Source organism: Arachis ipaensis, chromosome B09 (genome assembly GCF_000816755.2).
Source record: "Arachis ipaensis cultivar K30076 chromosome B09, Araip1.1, whole genome shotgun sequence".
Taxonomy (NCBI): domain Eukaryota; kingdom Viridiplantae; phylum Streptophyta; class Magnoliopsida; order Fabales; family Fabaceae; genus Arachis; species Arachis ipaensis.
In genome coordinates, this window is record NC_029793.2 from 5,815,918 (window position 1) to 5,832,834 (window position 16,917).

Sequence of the window (16,917 nt, forward strand, 5' to 3'; positions counted from 1 at the left end):
ATAGTTATCAGAATCGGACTGGACTGGCTGGTTTGACTAAAAATCAATAAACCGATAGTTTGATTGGTTCAATTAGTCAATTAAACCATACTAGTATTTAAACCGGTCAATAGTAGTCAAATCTATTAAAAAATGGTCGGTTCACGCTTCAAACTGCACCAGACCCACGCGGGTCCACGGTGCACTCGCGCGCTCCTGAACTATCGTAGGAGCTCCCGTCCAGAGCCACTGCTCTATCTTACTTCTTAATAATTTATGTGACAAAAACTAAATATATAATAAACCATCAATAAATTTTTATTTTTTTATTCTTTTAAGCATGGATTAATATGAATCTCCTATCTTTCCAAATTTTTTTTAGTGCCTCAGGGTTTTCTCGTGTGCCTCAGGGTTTTCTCTGCTAGGGTTTATCACTAGCAATCCTTATTTTTCAAAGTCAACGTGTCTACGACAACTTTGTGACAGAAGAGGTCAACACAGCATGGCAGCCAATGCTGCCCCAAGTGGAGAACGACAACGGAAGTTCCTAGAGGAAGAAGAGATCATCATAACAGTAGGAGGCGAAGACATCCAAGAAGGGATAAGTAGGTGCGAGAAGAGTTTAATGGGGAGATTACTTGCAGATCGGCTGTTTTCAGGAGGCACAATGGAAGTGGCACTACAAGCAATCTGGAGGCATCCTAAAGGATTTAGAGTGATGGATCATGGAGGTAATCTCTTTCAATTTTACTTTGATGAAGAGATGGATGTAACACGAATAGAGAGAGGGGCTCCATGGTTATTCAAAAACTTCATTCTAAATCTCAAAAGGTGGAATGTGCACGATCCAATAATAGATGCTGATTTCACTTATGTGCCAATATAGATACAATTTTGGGAGTTGCTAGAACACTACAAAACAAGAGAATTGGGTAGAAAATTTGGGAGTGCAATGGAAGAAGTATTGGATGTAGATCTTTTCCAAGTTAGAGGTAGAGAAAACAGAATTGTTAAAGCAAGGATTAATCTTGATATAACAAAACCGCTGCGGCGCCTCACACGAATAGTAGGCCCCAATAACAAAGTCATTGAGGTGGCACTCAAATACGAACGTATTAGGAATTTTTGCAATTATTGCGGATACTTGGGACATAAAATAAGGAACTGCAGCAAACAATTGAACGATTCTTTACGGGGAGACGTGGGAGAAGAAGGTTGGGGGGAGTGGCTAAAATCAGAACAAGTTGGTAGGAGAGAGCAATGTTCAAAAGAAAATGATAATTCTAATACCTTCTCAGCTGATGAAAGGAGTCAAAGGAAGGAGAAACTACCCACCCCAGTGAGTCTCCTTAAGGAGATGGCAGAATTATCAATGGATGAGATTAGAGGTAAAAAGGCTGAGGATGACATCAAAGAGGGCTCAAACCAAAACAAGGAAAAAGCCACCCAAAGTGGAGCCGTGCTAGAAATCTCAGATGAAAACAGTAGTGCAGGGATTCACTGCCAAAAAAAGAGGATTGACGGAGGAGTAGCCGAAGGCTTGGAAGGGATGGAAAATTGGGAATTTTGTGAAGGTAGCAATCAAAGCGAACAGCCAAGCATGAGAAAGACTAAGCTGAAACAATTAGCAAGAAAGCAGCTGATAAATTTCACAGGTAAAAAGCGAAGAAATCAGGAGTATAAGGGGAGTGAAAGCAAGAAGAAAGTGTGCCAGGAGGAATCAAAAGATGCTGCCAATGGGGAGGGTGCCACCCAACAAAAGGCGCCCGAGGACCCATGAAGATGATAGTATGGAACTGTCGGGGTATGGGAAATCCCCTGACAGTTCACAGCATGCAAGGGATTTGCAAATCCCATTCTCCTGAGGTAATATTCTTATGTGAGACAAAAAACATTGCCTCGACGGTGACAGAGAAGTGTAAGAAGGTGGGCTTTCAGAAGTTTTTTTGTGTGAATCCCAGAGGCACGGCAGGGGGATTAGTGTTGGCTTGGAAAAATGAAGCAGATATCGTGGTTCAGCACAGTGAAGAATTCCTAATTCATTTTCTATGGACTGACCGGTCACTTCAAAAACAATGGGAAGTGGCTGCAGTTCACCTTCACAGTGATGATAATCGTAGGACTGCTTAGTACGAAGTGATTATGGAGATGGTCAGAAGAGGAAGCCCTTATTTCATGGTCATAGGTGACTTTAATGCAATAATAGCTCATCATGAGAAAGAGGGGGGGGAGAATGAAATCAGCATCTTCTATCGAGGCGTTTAACAATTTTATTAGTGGTGGAAATTTGGTGGATTTAGGATATGTGGGGAGCAAATTCACTTGGAGCAATAAGCAATATGATGGAGAACTTATTCGAGAAAGATTAGATAGATGCTTAACTTCAACTCAGCTGAGACTAGACTACCCAAATGCACAAATCACCCATCTAGAAGATACAGGATCAGACCACCGCCCTCTTTTGCTTCAGTCAGACAGTGAAGAGAGAAGAGCTAAAAGAAGGTTTCGTTTTCAAGAAAGGTGGTGCGAGCAGGAAGAAGTTATAAGGATTGTAAAGGAAGCATGGCAGCTGCAAATGGATGGCTCACCAATGTATAAGTTAAGTTGCAAACTAAAAAAATGCAGACATTTACTTGTTGAGTGGCAGCGGAGTAATAATCACAATTCGCAAAAAAGAATTACTGAGATAAGAGAACAGCTGGAAATGGAGAAGGCTAAAGGGGAGTCGGCAGAGAAGAGGAGAATTCAACTTTTAGAGGCCGAATTAACAGATGCCTACGAACTAGAGGAGAGATACTGGAAGGAGAAATCTAGGGTGCAATGGCTACAATGAGGGGACCAGAATACAAAATTTTTTCATGCAAAATTTCATAACAGAAACCGAAAAAATAAGATACATAGACTCCGAGACAACTCAGGTTCCTACAAAGCTGATCCGGAAGGCATGGCACACATTGCTCAAGAATACTTCAATGAGCTTTTCTCCACGTCTAATCCAAGAAGGGCTACGGAGGAATTGGAGGAGATGGGAAGGAGAGTGGATGAGGGGACTAACAGGAGGCTTACAAAGAGGGTCACAGAGGAGGAAATCAAGAAAGCTACCTTCTCCATCAACCCTTTTTCAGCCCCGGGTGATGATGGTTTCACAGGTAAATTCTTCCAATTCTTTTGGAATATCATAAAAAAATATGTGGTAGATGCGGTTTCAAGTTTCTTTTGTGGTGGGAGAATGCTAAGGAGTTTCAATCATACCCATATCTGTTTAATCCCTAAGGTTCCACATGCAGACACTATGTCATAGATTAGACCAATCAGTTTGAGCAGTGTTTTTTATAAAATTATTTCAAAAGTACTGGTCCACCGTATGCAGGGAGTTTTAAACAGGGTGATTAGTGATAATCAAAGCGCTTTTGTTAAAGGTCGACTAATTAGTGATAATACCCTAATTGCTCATGAGCTGATGCATTTTTTAAAAAATAAGAGAGGCGGTGATCATGAAGTAGCTCTGAAGATTGATATGAGCAAAGCGTATGATAGGGTAGAGTGGTGCTTTGTTTGGGAAGTAATGAAGAAGCTGGATTTCTGCAATCAGTGGATTAGGTGGATGAAGGAGTGTGTAACTACTGTATCCTACTCTGTTACTGTGGATGGTCAACCACATGGTTTTTTCAAACCATGCAGGGGGCTGCGACAAGGCGACCCTCTTTCTCCCTATCTTTTTCTTATCTGTGCAGAAAGGCTCTCCTATCTGCTCCACAGAGGAGAACAGAGATTAGAAATCTCAAGATTGAGGATTAACAGTAGATGCCCGGCAATCAGCCACCTGTTATTTGCGGACGACTCGATTCTATTTTGTAAAGCAAATGAGGATGCATGCCAAAATCTGATTCAAGTGCTACAAAATTACAATGAGCTAAGTGGACAGCAAATAAATCTTAATAAATTATCCTGTTTTTTCAGCAAAAACACCCCCCGCAAGTCAGAGAAGATCTAGCACAGAGAATAGATATTCCCCATGTTGGTGCCCAAGACAAATATTTGGGATTGCCTGCGATTATACAACGGTCTAAGAAGAGCACCTTCAACTATATCAAAGATAAAGTAGAAAAAAGATTGCAAAACTGGAAAAGATCATTGCTCTCGGTAAGCGGAAGAGAAGTGCTTGTCAAGGCAGTAGCAACAGCTGTTCCACTTTATACATTGAGTTGTTTCAAATTACCTGATTCTTTATTAGAGGAAGTTCAAAGAAAGATAATGAATTTTTAGTGGGGGCAAAAGGGTTCGGAAAGGAAACAGTGGTGGATTAAATGGGATGTTATTAGTAGAGAGAAGAACCAAGGAGGCCTGGAATTTAAGGATCTAAAAGCATTCAATTTAGCCATGCTCGCCAAACAAGGATGGAGAATAGCCACTAAACCTGATTCACTAGTCAGTAAACTTTACAAAGAAAAATATTTCAGGTATTCTACTTTCTTGAAAGCTGAGACAGGACACAATTCATCCTGGGCTTGGAGGAGCCTACTTGAAGGGAGGAAGGTTTTATAGAAAGGTCTGCTATGGAAAATTGGTCGGGGGAACTCAGTGCGAATCCTTGAAGACCCTTGGATCAAAAATTCATTACCTATTTCTACTATGCAAAATCAGATCCCTAATACTCAACTAGAATGGGTCAATCAACTCATTAACAACAACAAGCAATGGGATGAACACACAATAACAGCAAACTTTGATCCAGATATTGCAACTAGAATATTACAGACAGAAATCGAAGAAGGGGAGGATAGACTAACCTGGGCAAGAGAAGCGTCTGGGACATACTCAGTAGCCACGAGCTACAAAATTGCGTACCACTTTTTTCACCCACCCATGGAGCAATTACCGGAAGTGTGCAGAGATAAGAAGATGTGGAAAGCACTCTGGAGCCTGCGATGCGCCCCCAAAATAAAAGTGTTCATTTGGAAGGCTTGTCATGATGGAATTGCTGTGAGAGTAAGACTGAATCAAAGATTCCACAGCATCCCAAATGTCTGCCCTAGGTGTGAGGAAGAGGGAGAATCAGTCAATCATTGCTTAATCCAGTGCCACCTCGCAAACCAAACATGGCAGCTTTCACCGGTTAGCCACTTGGGCCAAGCATTAGGAACTCAGCCGTTCTGAAAGTGGTGGTCACAGGTGGTACACCAGTCGAACCAAACGACACAGGGGGATGAAGAATGTGGTGCTCGCGGCAGTTTTGTGTTGGGTGAACTGGAGAGCCAGGAACTTAAAGATTTTTGAGAACACTATTGTTTCTCCTCAATGAGTCCTCGAACAAGCCATGAAGTTGTCACAGGAGGTCCAAACAAGACCGAGGATTTAGCGTGCACTTTACTTTCTTTCTTCTCTTTCTTATTTCCTTTCTTTCTCTTCAGTTGTTTTTATTAAAATCTTTCCTTAGTTATAAGGATTTTTGGGAAGCCCCTAATTCAGAAATTGGTTTTTGATGTCCAAGATAGGACCAAATAACTCTCTGTATTCATTTTGCTAGCTTAATGAATATCTTTTTACCTTTGAAAAAAAAAGCATGGATTAATATGGATACCAAACAAGTAACAACACATAATATACAAACATATTGATATTACTTGTGTCATCTTTTGTTTTCACTCGTTCATTTAAATTGAAAAAATATTTTATACTAGTGACTAATTTATTATCTCTTTTTGCACCATAAATAATATCTAAGAATTGATATTTGATTGTTATTAATATATTTTTTAAAAATATGTATTTAAATTTTAATTTAAATTTTATTTTTATAATTTTATATTTTTATTTAATTATAATTGGGTCAACTGAAAAAATCAGTAATTCATCAGTTAAACCAATGATTCAATAACCCAATCGTATGACCGAGTTAATTACCAGTTCGATTCTGATAATTATGCACAGTATATTTTAGTTTAAAATCGATAATATAATGGATTTTTTGAATCACGAGCTTCTCACATTGAATATATTTTCTTAATTATCCCTTATTCTGTAGCAAACACCAATCATCCATGGTACAAGCCAATCAAATATCTATTGGCCATTATAGTAAAGATAAAGAGGTGGAGATCGCATGCTACAGCTTTCATATTATTGTCATGGGTATGCCTATAGATAGTGGTTAGGTAAATGTGCAAGGCAAATTTTTTGTGAAAGATAGAATTAAGTAAAAAGTGGAAATTATAGTTAAATTTGTAAGAGTACCGTGCATTGCTTATTGCTTATGAGTTATGATATATTTTTAAAACAATTTTCATCATTATAAAAAATTAATAAACACTCTTTAATCTTTATTCTTTATTGTTGAAAGGTGATCTTAGTGTAACATGATCCAATGTATAATGCCTTAACTTGCATTTTTCAACCATGAGATACTTTTGAGGCAATTTCATATTACCATTTCTCAATCTTGAATTTGACCATTCCCCATGTTTCTAAAGTTTGATGTCTCTTATTGTTTGTGGCTATCTTCAATGGTTTTTCTTTTTCTTTTCTTATAGTCTTTTATGTTTCTTTGTTAAAAATCTACTGAACCTTTTTAATTAGAGCTTTAATAATATTATAATTATATAATTTTGTACTAAAGATATAATTATTTATGTATAACAAAAATAGTAGTAATAATATAGAAGAGACCATAGTTATCAGAATTGAATCGGTAATCAATCCGGTCATATGACCGAGTTACCGGGTTATTGGTTCAACCGGTAGATCACTAATTTACTCGATTAATTCGGTCATAACTAAAAAAATATAAAATTATATTAATAAAATTAAAATAATGTCTTAAAACTTAAAATACGAGTCTTACAAACATTAATAATCAAATATCAAGTCTTAAACATAACTAATAATCTAAAAGAAGAGTTAATAAACTTGTTTCTTTTTTTTTTTCCAAAAGACAAATTTTATTGGTTTAATAAAATAAAAGGTCCATTTTGGACTTACAGCAACGGAGAAATGGAAATTTCCTAACTAAGTAAAAGTATTAGATGTTATCTCCTCATTAAGACATAGAACGTGAAAAAGGGTAAAGTGAAAAAGGAAGAGTTTTTGGAGAAGGAGTGTCGTTCTTGGAGCTTCATCAATGGAGGTGAGCCACTGCTTCCAAAGTTCCGGATCTTGCAATAGCTACTACTTCTTGAGGAGAAATGACTTTGGCTTCAAAAATTCTCAAGTTCCTCATCTTCCAAATCTGCCAGGTTAGTATTGCTGCCAAATGAGTTTCTTTTTGCATCTGCCTACGCTCTTTGAGTTGTTCTTGGAGCCATAACCACCATCTCCATGTTTCTGTTTCTTGGTTTGTCCAGGGAAGGCTTGCTATTTTCCAAGCATTCTCTGATTCCGGACACTGGGTGAGACAGTGGAGAATTAATTTTACTGTAGCATCACAACGATTACAGATTGGATTCACCATATGGATTCTAGAGTGCAATCTTTCTTTAACTGGTAAGTCTTCATGCATTACTTTCCATAGAAAAATTTTAATTTTGGGCTGGCATTTTAACTTCCAAATTGAACTCCAGACTTCTCTTTTTCTGCATTGTTCCGGCAAAAATTCAACTGGTGCATGGTAGAACTGAAAGGCCAACGTATATCCAGAGGCAACCGAGTAGCATTCATTCTTCTCTTTACTCCAGGTAACGATATCTTCTGTTGTTCTGATGCCTGTGTTCATGATTGTCTGTGCTACTTTTTGTGTGAATGTTGAGGTGATTAGCTCTTTATTCCAATTTTGATCTGGTAAGAGTAGTTCAGAAACCCAAATCAGGTGATTGTGTGAATGGTTGATAATTTGAATTTCATTTGGTTGAATTTGCTTTATCCAGTTGTCCTCTAAGATTTTAACTGAATGTCCCCGTCCAATCTTCCAAAAAATGCCTTTCTCCAAAACTTTTCTACCTTCCAGCACACTTTTCCAGCCCCAAGATGGATCATTACCTGTTTCTGTGCGTAGAAAGGTTGAAAATTTAAAATATCTGCTTTGATAGACCTTGTAAATTAGAGAGTGAGGTTGAGAGATCAGCCTCCAGCCCTGTTTTCCTAACATTGCCAAGTTAAAAGCCCTGAGATCCTTAAAATTCAGACCACCTTGGTTCTTTGGTCTACAAGCAATCCGCCAATTAATCTACTGCATCTTTCTCTCTGCGTTCTTTTGGCCCCAGAAAAACTGCATTATTGACTTTTGGATATCCTCTAATAGTGTCTCGGGGAGTTTAAAGCAGCTTAGTGTGTATAGAGACACTGCAGTTGCCACTGCTTTTATTAAAACCTCTCTGCCACTAGCTGACAGCAAAGCTCGCTTCCAATGCTGTAGTTTTTGCAAAATCTTGTCTTTGACAAAGTTAAATGTCTCTTTTTTTGATCTACTGACCACTGCTGGAAGGCCTAAATACTTGTTCTGGCAGCCAACATGTGGTATAGACAACAGGGCAGCTAGCTGATCACGGACTGATAGGGGAGTATTCTTGCTAAAGAAAACAAAAGACTTATCTAAATTTATCACCTGACCATTCACTTCTTCATAGTCTCTAAACAACTTTAGTAAACTTTCGCAATCTTTCATTGTCGCCTTACTGAACAAAATAGAATCATCTGCAAAGAATAAATGACTGACCTTAGGGCATCTGGGGTTCAGTCTCAAACCAGAAAATTCTAGCCTCCGTTCTCCCCTGTGGAGCAAGTTTTAATAGTATAAAATATGTTCTCAATTTAAATCAACAAGAGCAAGTTAAAGATAACGCAATCATTAAATCAAGTCCAAGGGGTGAGTTCAAAGTCGGCATCAACATCTTCATAGGGCAAATTAGGAGCCTGATCAACATTTCCCTCATTTTGATTTGTATCCATATCTTCCAACAGCAAGAGGGAGAATACAGCAACCAGCAACAATTCAACAGATTTTAACCAGCAACATTACAACAGATTTTAACTAATACCAACCAGCAACCAGCAACAATACAATTCAAGAACAATCTATCTATTAATATATAATAGGAGAGTAGTAGATGGTTAGTTAGTTGACAAGTGATACTTTGTATAATAGACAAGTGTTACTCTTGGTTGCATGACAAATGGAAAAACAACAAAAATTAATATTAATAAAATAATAAAAAATCTGAAGATTTATGAGCAAAACAATTGGCGGGATTTTGATTCAAATTGAAATTCAAAATGATTTTGTTACCGCTGTCTTCATATATATGTTAGTTAAACGGTGAAGAAAGAAAAGAAGGAAAGAGAGAGAAAGAAACCGACGGTCACAGAGAAGAGGGTGGCGACGAACAAAGAAAACGACGGTTGAAGAAAGAAAAGACGACAGAAGAATAAGAGAACAACGGTGAAGAAAGACGAAGAAAGACGGTCGACATTGCAGAGAAGAAGAAAACGATGGTGATGAAGGTAAGGACGACGGAAGAAGGAGAAGAAGGTGGCGACGACAGCGACGGTCATAGGGAAGAAAGCTAAATCGACACAGAAAAGAAGTGGAACGAGGCAAAGGCGGTGATGGAGTCCACTGTCCCTGTTGGATCCGCAGAGCTGCCTCCTCTGCAGGATGGTGGCGCCGCCGTTTCTTCGCTGGTGAGTGCTGCGAATTAAGGATGGTTAGTTCTCTCGCTTGGATATACTTTATTTTGTTGTTTGATTGGTTGAAAACGCTAATTGAAATTGAATATGGATTTTTGTGTTAATATCTTTAGAATGACTTGCTACATTTAAAGAAGAGAATGGTGAAGGAGCAGCTAGTAGCAAGTTGATGACACCGGTGAAGAGAACGGTGAGCTTTGATATCCTATCGTCGGCGGTATTACAGAGGTAATTTACAGAGGTAATTTACTTTTAAATTCTTTTTTTTTTCAGTGATAGCAGGTAACTAGGAGCTAAAATCATGTTTAGGAAATTCACTGAATTTTGATGTCAGTGAATATGGTTGTGAATGAACTAGACAAGACCTTGCACCACCAAATAAGAAGCCACTTTCTGAAGGTGAGTAGAGGTATATATCTTTGGTTTTCTTTGTTTTTTTATTTGAATGTTTTGTGATGATTGTATTCTCTAAATCTCTTTGTGGTTACTGATTACGTGTTTTGGCCTTTTTTGTTTAATAATTGAACAGGATGAGATACTATTCTTTTGTCTTCTCCTAGACATTTGTAAATCTAGACTTGGAACTCTATATGCAAATTCATAATACAAAGCACTTATATAGAATATTTTGAACTTTGAACTGAACTTAACAGCCTGATCTTTTTGCTTTGCATATCATGTCTTTGATGATTGGACTTAAACACCCCTTTAGTTGAAATACCACTATCTTTTATTCATTTATGATGTATAGGGAGCTACCTAAATGTTACATTGTTGCAGACTTTTCTGTATTTTTGTGGCTGTTGCAGACTTTTCTGTATTTTTGTGGCCAAACAAAATTGATTTTCTTTCCTTGAATATTTATGTCACCATAATCTTCTTCTACATAGCGTTACATGTAGGTATATATGATGATAAATGTATTTTGTTTACTGCAGGATTTGTGAATTTGCCTTGGCCTTTGTTTTCATTTGTTTATTTATGTCGATTTTATACCGATGGTGTTTGAATTTGTTTCGATCACTATGCATATATGAAAGCATGTGGTGTTTTACCTGTGATTTATAGCTGCTGTGTTTTTTGATTTTTTTTTAAATTTGTTTAATTCAGGTTCTCTTTGTGCTTCTCATAAATCGATAGGAAAAAGTGAGGCTCACAAAGTGGTACGCCCCATGCTCTCGAAAGGAAAGATCCAAGGTATATGGCCATGTGATTAAATACAAAGTTTCACATTTTTAATTAATTATTATATATTATATATTTTATAGAAGAGGATCAGAGTTCTTTTGTTAATTCAAATTATTTGATCTTGAGCTATATATCATCATTTGGGCAAAAGGTTTTAAATTGGAGTAGGAGATTGTAATTGTGTTTGTTGCAATAAAAATTTGTTACTTAAAATTGATTTGATGAAATCCATTACAAGCTATTGCAAACGGCAATTGCAATATGATACAATTGTAGTAGAGACTCCTTAAAATGTCAAATTAGTGTAGAAGAAAGCAACCTGTCCTATTCTATAATTGTGATCTTCTAATTTGTTTAAAAAAAAAAAAAAGTTACATCTGTATTTTATACTGCTTTAAAGCTACATCTTATTTTTCTGCTTATTCAAATATTTGTATCATGGAAGTGGGCAATCATGCATGGAAATTTGGAATATGATTGTGATTTAATGAGGTGTTGGCTAAACTATGGAAATTAACAATGAAATGTTGTCATATATGCATATGGAGCCTGGCCTTCACCACATTTTGAAAACACATCATTCAATGGAGGATGGTGGTAATTATATGAAAAGTTACTTCCTTTGATTTACAGACTTAATTGGAGATATCATTATCAATATCTCTGTCTAAATTGGAGAGTCTTAATTCATCTTTTTAATTATCTCTCTTCTACAAGTAAAAATATTAAAAAAAAATATTTAAAAATTAAGAGGATAAATTAAGATTTTTAATTATTTTTTTATGTCTTGAGAAAAATCACGCTAAACTCGAAACCCTAAATAAAGAAGATTTATACTGCTTTAAAGCTAAATTGTTTAAAGAAAAAGCTACATCTTATTTTGCTGCTTACTCAAATGTTTCTATCATGGAAGTGGGCAATCATGCATGGAGATTTGGAAGATGATTGTGATTTAATTCCTCTGGCCTATCCTTTGTTGCCTCGGGAGTGTGAAAATATGTTATATGGTGCTAGAAAATTATTAGTTTGTGTAATTGACTTTTAAGTAGTTCACTTGCCTAAATTTTTGAGACCCTTTTCTTTTATAAGGTTTTATTTCCATTAGGAGTTATGCATTGTATTTATTGGTGTTAATAAGTTAGTGAGTGTTCAGGTTAACAAAATAATCAGTTGAAGTTCAATTTGATCAGATAAATATTGATAACTAACATAACTCTGGATTTATTGATTGATGGATTTATATGCCATACTTAAATTGAACAATGAACATAACCTAAATTGTTTTTTGAAATTTCATTTTGTTCATATGGCGATCTTTATCCTTTTTAATGCTATATATGAGAAAAACTAAAATGTTGATTCAGGTTGCATTTGCAAAAAGGGCAGATTTGAGGATGGCTAATATCTTGCATAAGATGTCATCATTGGTGGGTGGAATGCTCTTCGTAGGTGACGATTTATACATTCATACTGCATGGCATCTTGCAACCGTAATTGGTGTCAGTAACTGCAACATGCTCCTTGAGTGGGTGTTCTTTCTCTTTATTCGAATCTTAGTATTTATTTGATCTATATTGTTAGGATAAATAAATAAATAAATATGCATTGCAGCTATTCTGTTTGTGCTTAGTAGAATTATCTCACATGCTAGCTGATCTTCCTTTTAAGCATTTTCTATTTAGGGCTTTAATTTAGTTTCCATATTGTTTTGCTAATAGTTAAAATAAAGATAACTATGTGCAATTAAAATATTTGACAATTAGGATCACATTATATAAAGATAACTTATCCCTCACTTTTCTTACCTCTAATTATGGAAGGAAATATGATAAAATGTAGCAATAAATATTATTTCTCCATACAAATAATTATATCATTTCACCCTGTTTCCTTCCATTCATCCTGTTATGTCTCATTTCATTCCCCTACTTCCTATCGATTCAAACATAGCTTATATATGCTTTTACATGTAAACATACAATTCCTTTTAAGAATCTATGGTCACCAACCACCATTCTCTCTATCTTTTCTATGTTTTACATAATTGGATTAAGCATATAAACATTTTTGCATTTTGCAAGAATTGTGGTGATAGAAAAGTGAGGAATGTTGCTTTGGCTTACCAATTGTCCTTGCTTTTGTGATGTAGGCAGTGCTTTCGTAGCAATGCTAAGGAAATTGACTTCATTAAGGTATCTCTGTCCCTAAACTTGATCTTCAATAAATTGATTGCATAAATGTTATATGTCTTTTAAACTCCTATTAAGTCCTTAGCTTAAGTTTTTGAATTGTGATCCCTTTATGTATGCATGTTTCGGTTGATCTATTCAACAAATGAGTATAAAAGTCTCTCGGTGCGTTTGCAATGAGAATTACTTCATGATGTGATAAGTTACTGCAATAGGCACTTAGAGCATGTGTATTTATAACGTAATAATACTAATTTCTGTCTTTTACTAATTTTCTATTCGTTAATGAAGTTTATCTAAAAGTAATAATACTGATTTTAATTTCTCAATCATTCAATTCATCTACAAGAATTGAATACACGAGTTCAAGCATTCAGGCTTCTATTTTGTTTAAATTCATTAATAAATAATTAAAGACAATGACTAATAGAATAATATATCAGTTCTAATAATACATAGAGTCTAGGCTTGTGATATGAATTCAAGTTTCTCTTATACAACTCTCAAGTCTTTTAGCCGTTAAGTATGCGGAGGGTGTGGATCTGGCTTGCTTTTTGTGCTTTGGCTTTCTCAGAGGGAGAGAGTAAAACCAACCATTTCTCCATTTGAACTGCAGCCATAGAAAACATTGTTAGTAGTTAGTGACACAAAAATGAGGTCTAATCATTTAATAAAGGAAAAACTCTAATTATGGCCATTAAGATCTACCATACCATCATGTTGAAAAAGTTATTTGCTGCCTCCGTCTTTGTCACCTTATTTTAAGTTTAAGACTCGGTGCAGGAAGCAAATTATGAGAAACTATGCAATTTGTTATGTACAGTTCTTCAGGAAGCCATACATTTTGATGCAATGTAATGATTTTAAAAGCTATGACTATAATAATATTCTGTTTCTGAATTAGTGTTGTTTAACTTGCGGTTAAGTGGGTTTGTACTAAGATTTTGGCAAATTTAGAGCAAAGAGGCTTATGCCCAAAAAAGTGAGCAAAGAGGACAATATATTTAAAGGTTACTCACATAGAATTCTTCAACTAAATTCCATGCTTTTATAGCTTTTATCGAGCAAAATTTGCCAATTACGTTTATTTTCTTCTTATTTTGTCTAGAAATTATTTTCTAAAATGTTGAGTAATTTCCTTTTGCATTCCTTAGACAAAGTGTAGTTCTTTCTCAAGTCACAAATACTACCTACAGGTTTAGCTGGTGACCATCTGCAAATAAAAGACAAGGTAATGGATGTTGAGTTATCATAGAAAAGTGAATCTCAGCTACCATGTGCTTCAGTTTCAGCCAAACATAGTGGAAAAGAAAATAATGTGGATATGATGTCTCCTTCACATCCAATGTAATCGGATCAATTTCTGGTGTGAAAAATGGCCGGAAATTAAGTCTTTTTCTTTTTTCAATATCCAAACACATTTAGTAGAAATAAATATAATAGTTATTTGTAGATTAATAAGGGGTATACATATGAATAAACATCTAACTCAGAATGATTTCTTTTTAATGTAATTATTAGTTTCTATTTTGGGTGTGTTATATATATCAGTTAATGTAAAAGAATATAACCTTCATATAATGATGGAAAAAGATCAACCATAGAATGTCACAAGAGTAGATTATGGTTATAGAAGATAGCTGATAACAAAATGGAGAAAGTAAAATGTGCCGTAGGTAAAGGCAAAAATTCTAGCAAATGAGAAAGATGACCAAATTCGAGAACTAGCTTCTTCGTTAGAAAAGCAGGCAATCTCTTAGCACATAAGGTAGTTTCTTAGGTTCCTCATTCTGGCTCTCAGAAATATATTTTTTGCTTATCTTGCTTCATCATGGAAGTGTTTATTTACTTTTGGTTTTTTGGAAAAATTTTGTGCTCTTTGGTGTTATTAATTTAATCGTGTTTTGAGTTTTATTGCTTCACAGCACTAAGTAGTAGTATTACTGATCTGAAGTTGAATCATTCCGATTAAACTGAATTTAGCCCTGAAGGCATGAACTACAAAATGGTAACTTTGAAGTTTAGCTATTTAGATAGTAATATACTAATATGTATGTATTGCTTATGTTCGTTTCAAAATATGCGTTTGCAGGACACACCAAAGACAACGACTATGGCCTTGCTGGTGAGAAATTGTTTTTTATAGTTTTCTTGGTAGTTTTGTCAATAATCCTATAGCATATGTTATTGAAAAAAGTAATAGAAACTTGATGACATCTCTTTCATTTTTTATTTCTATGAACGGATGGCTACAGATAACTCATGTATGTACATACCAAAAGCAATGGATTCCATTCATAATTTCATTTTCAATCAAATTTCAATTAAGCAACAAGTCAAGTAGCTTCTATTGAGATGCTGATAAACTATGATGAATGTGAAAGTCATGATTTTATTGAATAAATAAATTCTCGGTGTTGGTGCCATTTTAAATTCTCCTTCTATTCTCTTTGGTAATTGTTACAGTATTTACGGAAGAAACTGCATGATGTTATGCTTTTTTTATTACCCAAAGTTGTCTTATTCTTTTATAATTGTTATTTGATGGTAGTCTCTTTTATTATTTTAAATTGGTTTTTTTTATGCTTTGGAGTGTCAACGTCTATAGTATAGTTTCTTTATTCTTTTGAAAAATTTGGTTTTAATCATTATAAGTAGTTTGCTGTTAATATTTTTTATGTATTTTATAAAGTACTTTGTTTACAACTAGAGAAAGTAAATTAAATTGTTATCGGTCTAATTTTAAATGCTGCATTATAATAATTTTATTATGCTAATTTTAAATGCTGCAAGAAAATTATTTGGCTTCTGGAAAATAAGAATAGAAAAGTCTTATACTATACAAAGTTTTATATATAAAAACTTATTCAAATTAAAAGTAACACCTATTACTATTAATAGATAAGTAGCAATCTATTATTATAATGAAACAATGTTTGGCCCGGGCTTAGCGCGGGTTTTACACTAGTTTTAACTAAAATTCAAGAACAAATTAAACTAATATATCAACCAGATTTTAACTAATATACCAATTCAAGAACAGATTCTATAACAATAGTCAATAGGTCAATAGCAGAGGCACTGACCTGAGAGAGCACTCTGAGCTTTCTGACGACCAGGTGAGGCACCAAGAAAGGACAGAAGCAAAAGCAGCGAAGTAGAAGCACAACCCAGAGTGACGACAAGGGTGACGGAGAGACGAGGTTGGCTGATGGGTATCGGCGGTGACTGGTGACTTCGGCGGTGACTGATGAGGCCGATTGATGAACTCAGAGCACGGCGAGGTAAGGGGAGAAGCAGTGACGGCCGGGAGAAGGAACCACGCCGCGGAGAGTGACGACGAGGGTGACGGAGAGACGAGGTTGGCTGAGGGGTATCGGCAGTGACTGGTGACTTTGGCGGTGACTGATGAGGCCGATTGATGAACTCAGAGTCTCAGACACTCACTCAACTCTCAAGACTCAAGAGATACTGCATTACTGCCATTAGGGAGATTGAGGCAATGGAGAAGGGGGATAGCCTAGGGTTTCATTTCAACGAAAGACAAGATCCAAGTTAGTAGAGTGAGAAAAAACCCAAATGGTTAAAATAAATAAAGAATAATGTTGAAAAAAACCTACCGCCGCCGTTGAACAGAGGAGAATACCGGCGAGAGGCCGTGTAGAAAGAGGGCAGCAAGAAAAATTAAGCTAAGCTGAGAAGAAATAGTTATCTGCGTTGAAATTACACCAAGAAATCAAAGAATTGTTGTAATCTTTGGAGGGAAAAGGATGGAAGGAGATGAAATGAGAGAGAGCTGCGGGAGAGATGTCAGGCGGGTTTGGAGGGAAAAATGAAATGAGATTGAGAGAGGGTTTTTGATTTTAATTATATATATAATATTAATATTAATTAAAATTAATGATTAACATTACTAAAATATCAATGTTATATTTAAAAATTT

General features: G+C 35.6%; 2 protein-coding genes across 8 annotated transcripts in view; one reads left to right on the forward strand and one right to left on the reverse strand.

The window, feature by feature from the left end:
• LOC107619802 (protein enabled homolog) overlaps positions 1 to 16,917 on the reverse strand; it is a 53,795-nt gene that overhangs the window by 19,227 nt on the left and 17,651 nt on the right. The window lies entirely within an intron of this gene.
• On the forward strand, positions 9,186 to 15,152 carry LOC110266453. 7 transcript variants are annotated; one of them, XR_002353850.1, is made up of 8 exons: positions 9,186 to 9,614; positions 9,711 to 9,787; positions 9,871 to 9,996; positions 10,738 to 10,794; positions 12,150 to 12,310; positions 12,935 to 12,977; positions 14,171 to 14,340; positions 15,067 to 15,152. XR_002353850.1 is itself a non-coding variant. In XM_021111217.1 (7 exons), the coding sequence occupies exons 3-7, from the start codon at positions 9,937 to 9,939 to the stop codon at positions 15,118 to 15,120; spliced, it is 375 nt and encodes a 124-aa protein (XP_020966876.1). In that variant the 5' UTR covers positions 9,186 to 9,614; positions 9,711 to 9,838; positions 9,932 to 9,936; the 3' UTR covers positions 15,121 to 15,152. The 7 variants fall into 7 exon arrangements, 3 of the variants coding, with proteins under 3 accessions (XP_020966876.1, XP_020966874.1, XP_020966875.1); XR_002353853.1 differs by lacking the exon at positions 15,067 to 15,152 and having other exon boundaries at positions 9,711 to 9,838; positions 9,932 to 9,996; positions 10,708 to 10,794; positions 14,171 to 14,322; XR_002353852.1 differs by lacking the exon at positions 15,067 to 15,152 and having other exon boundaries at positions 9,871 to 10,006; positions 10,708 to 10,794; positions 14,171 to 14,322.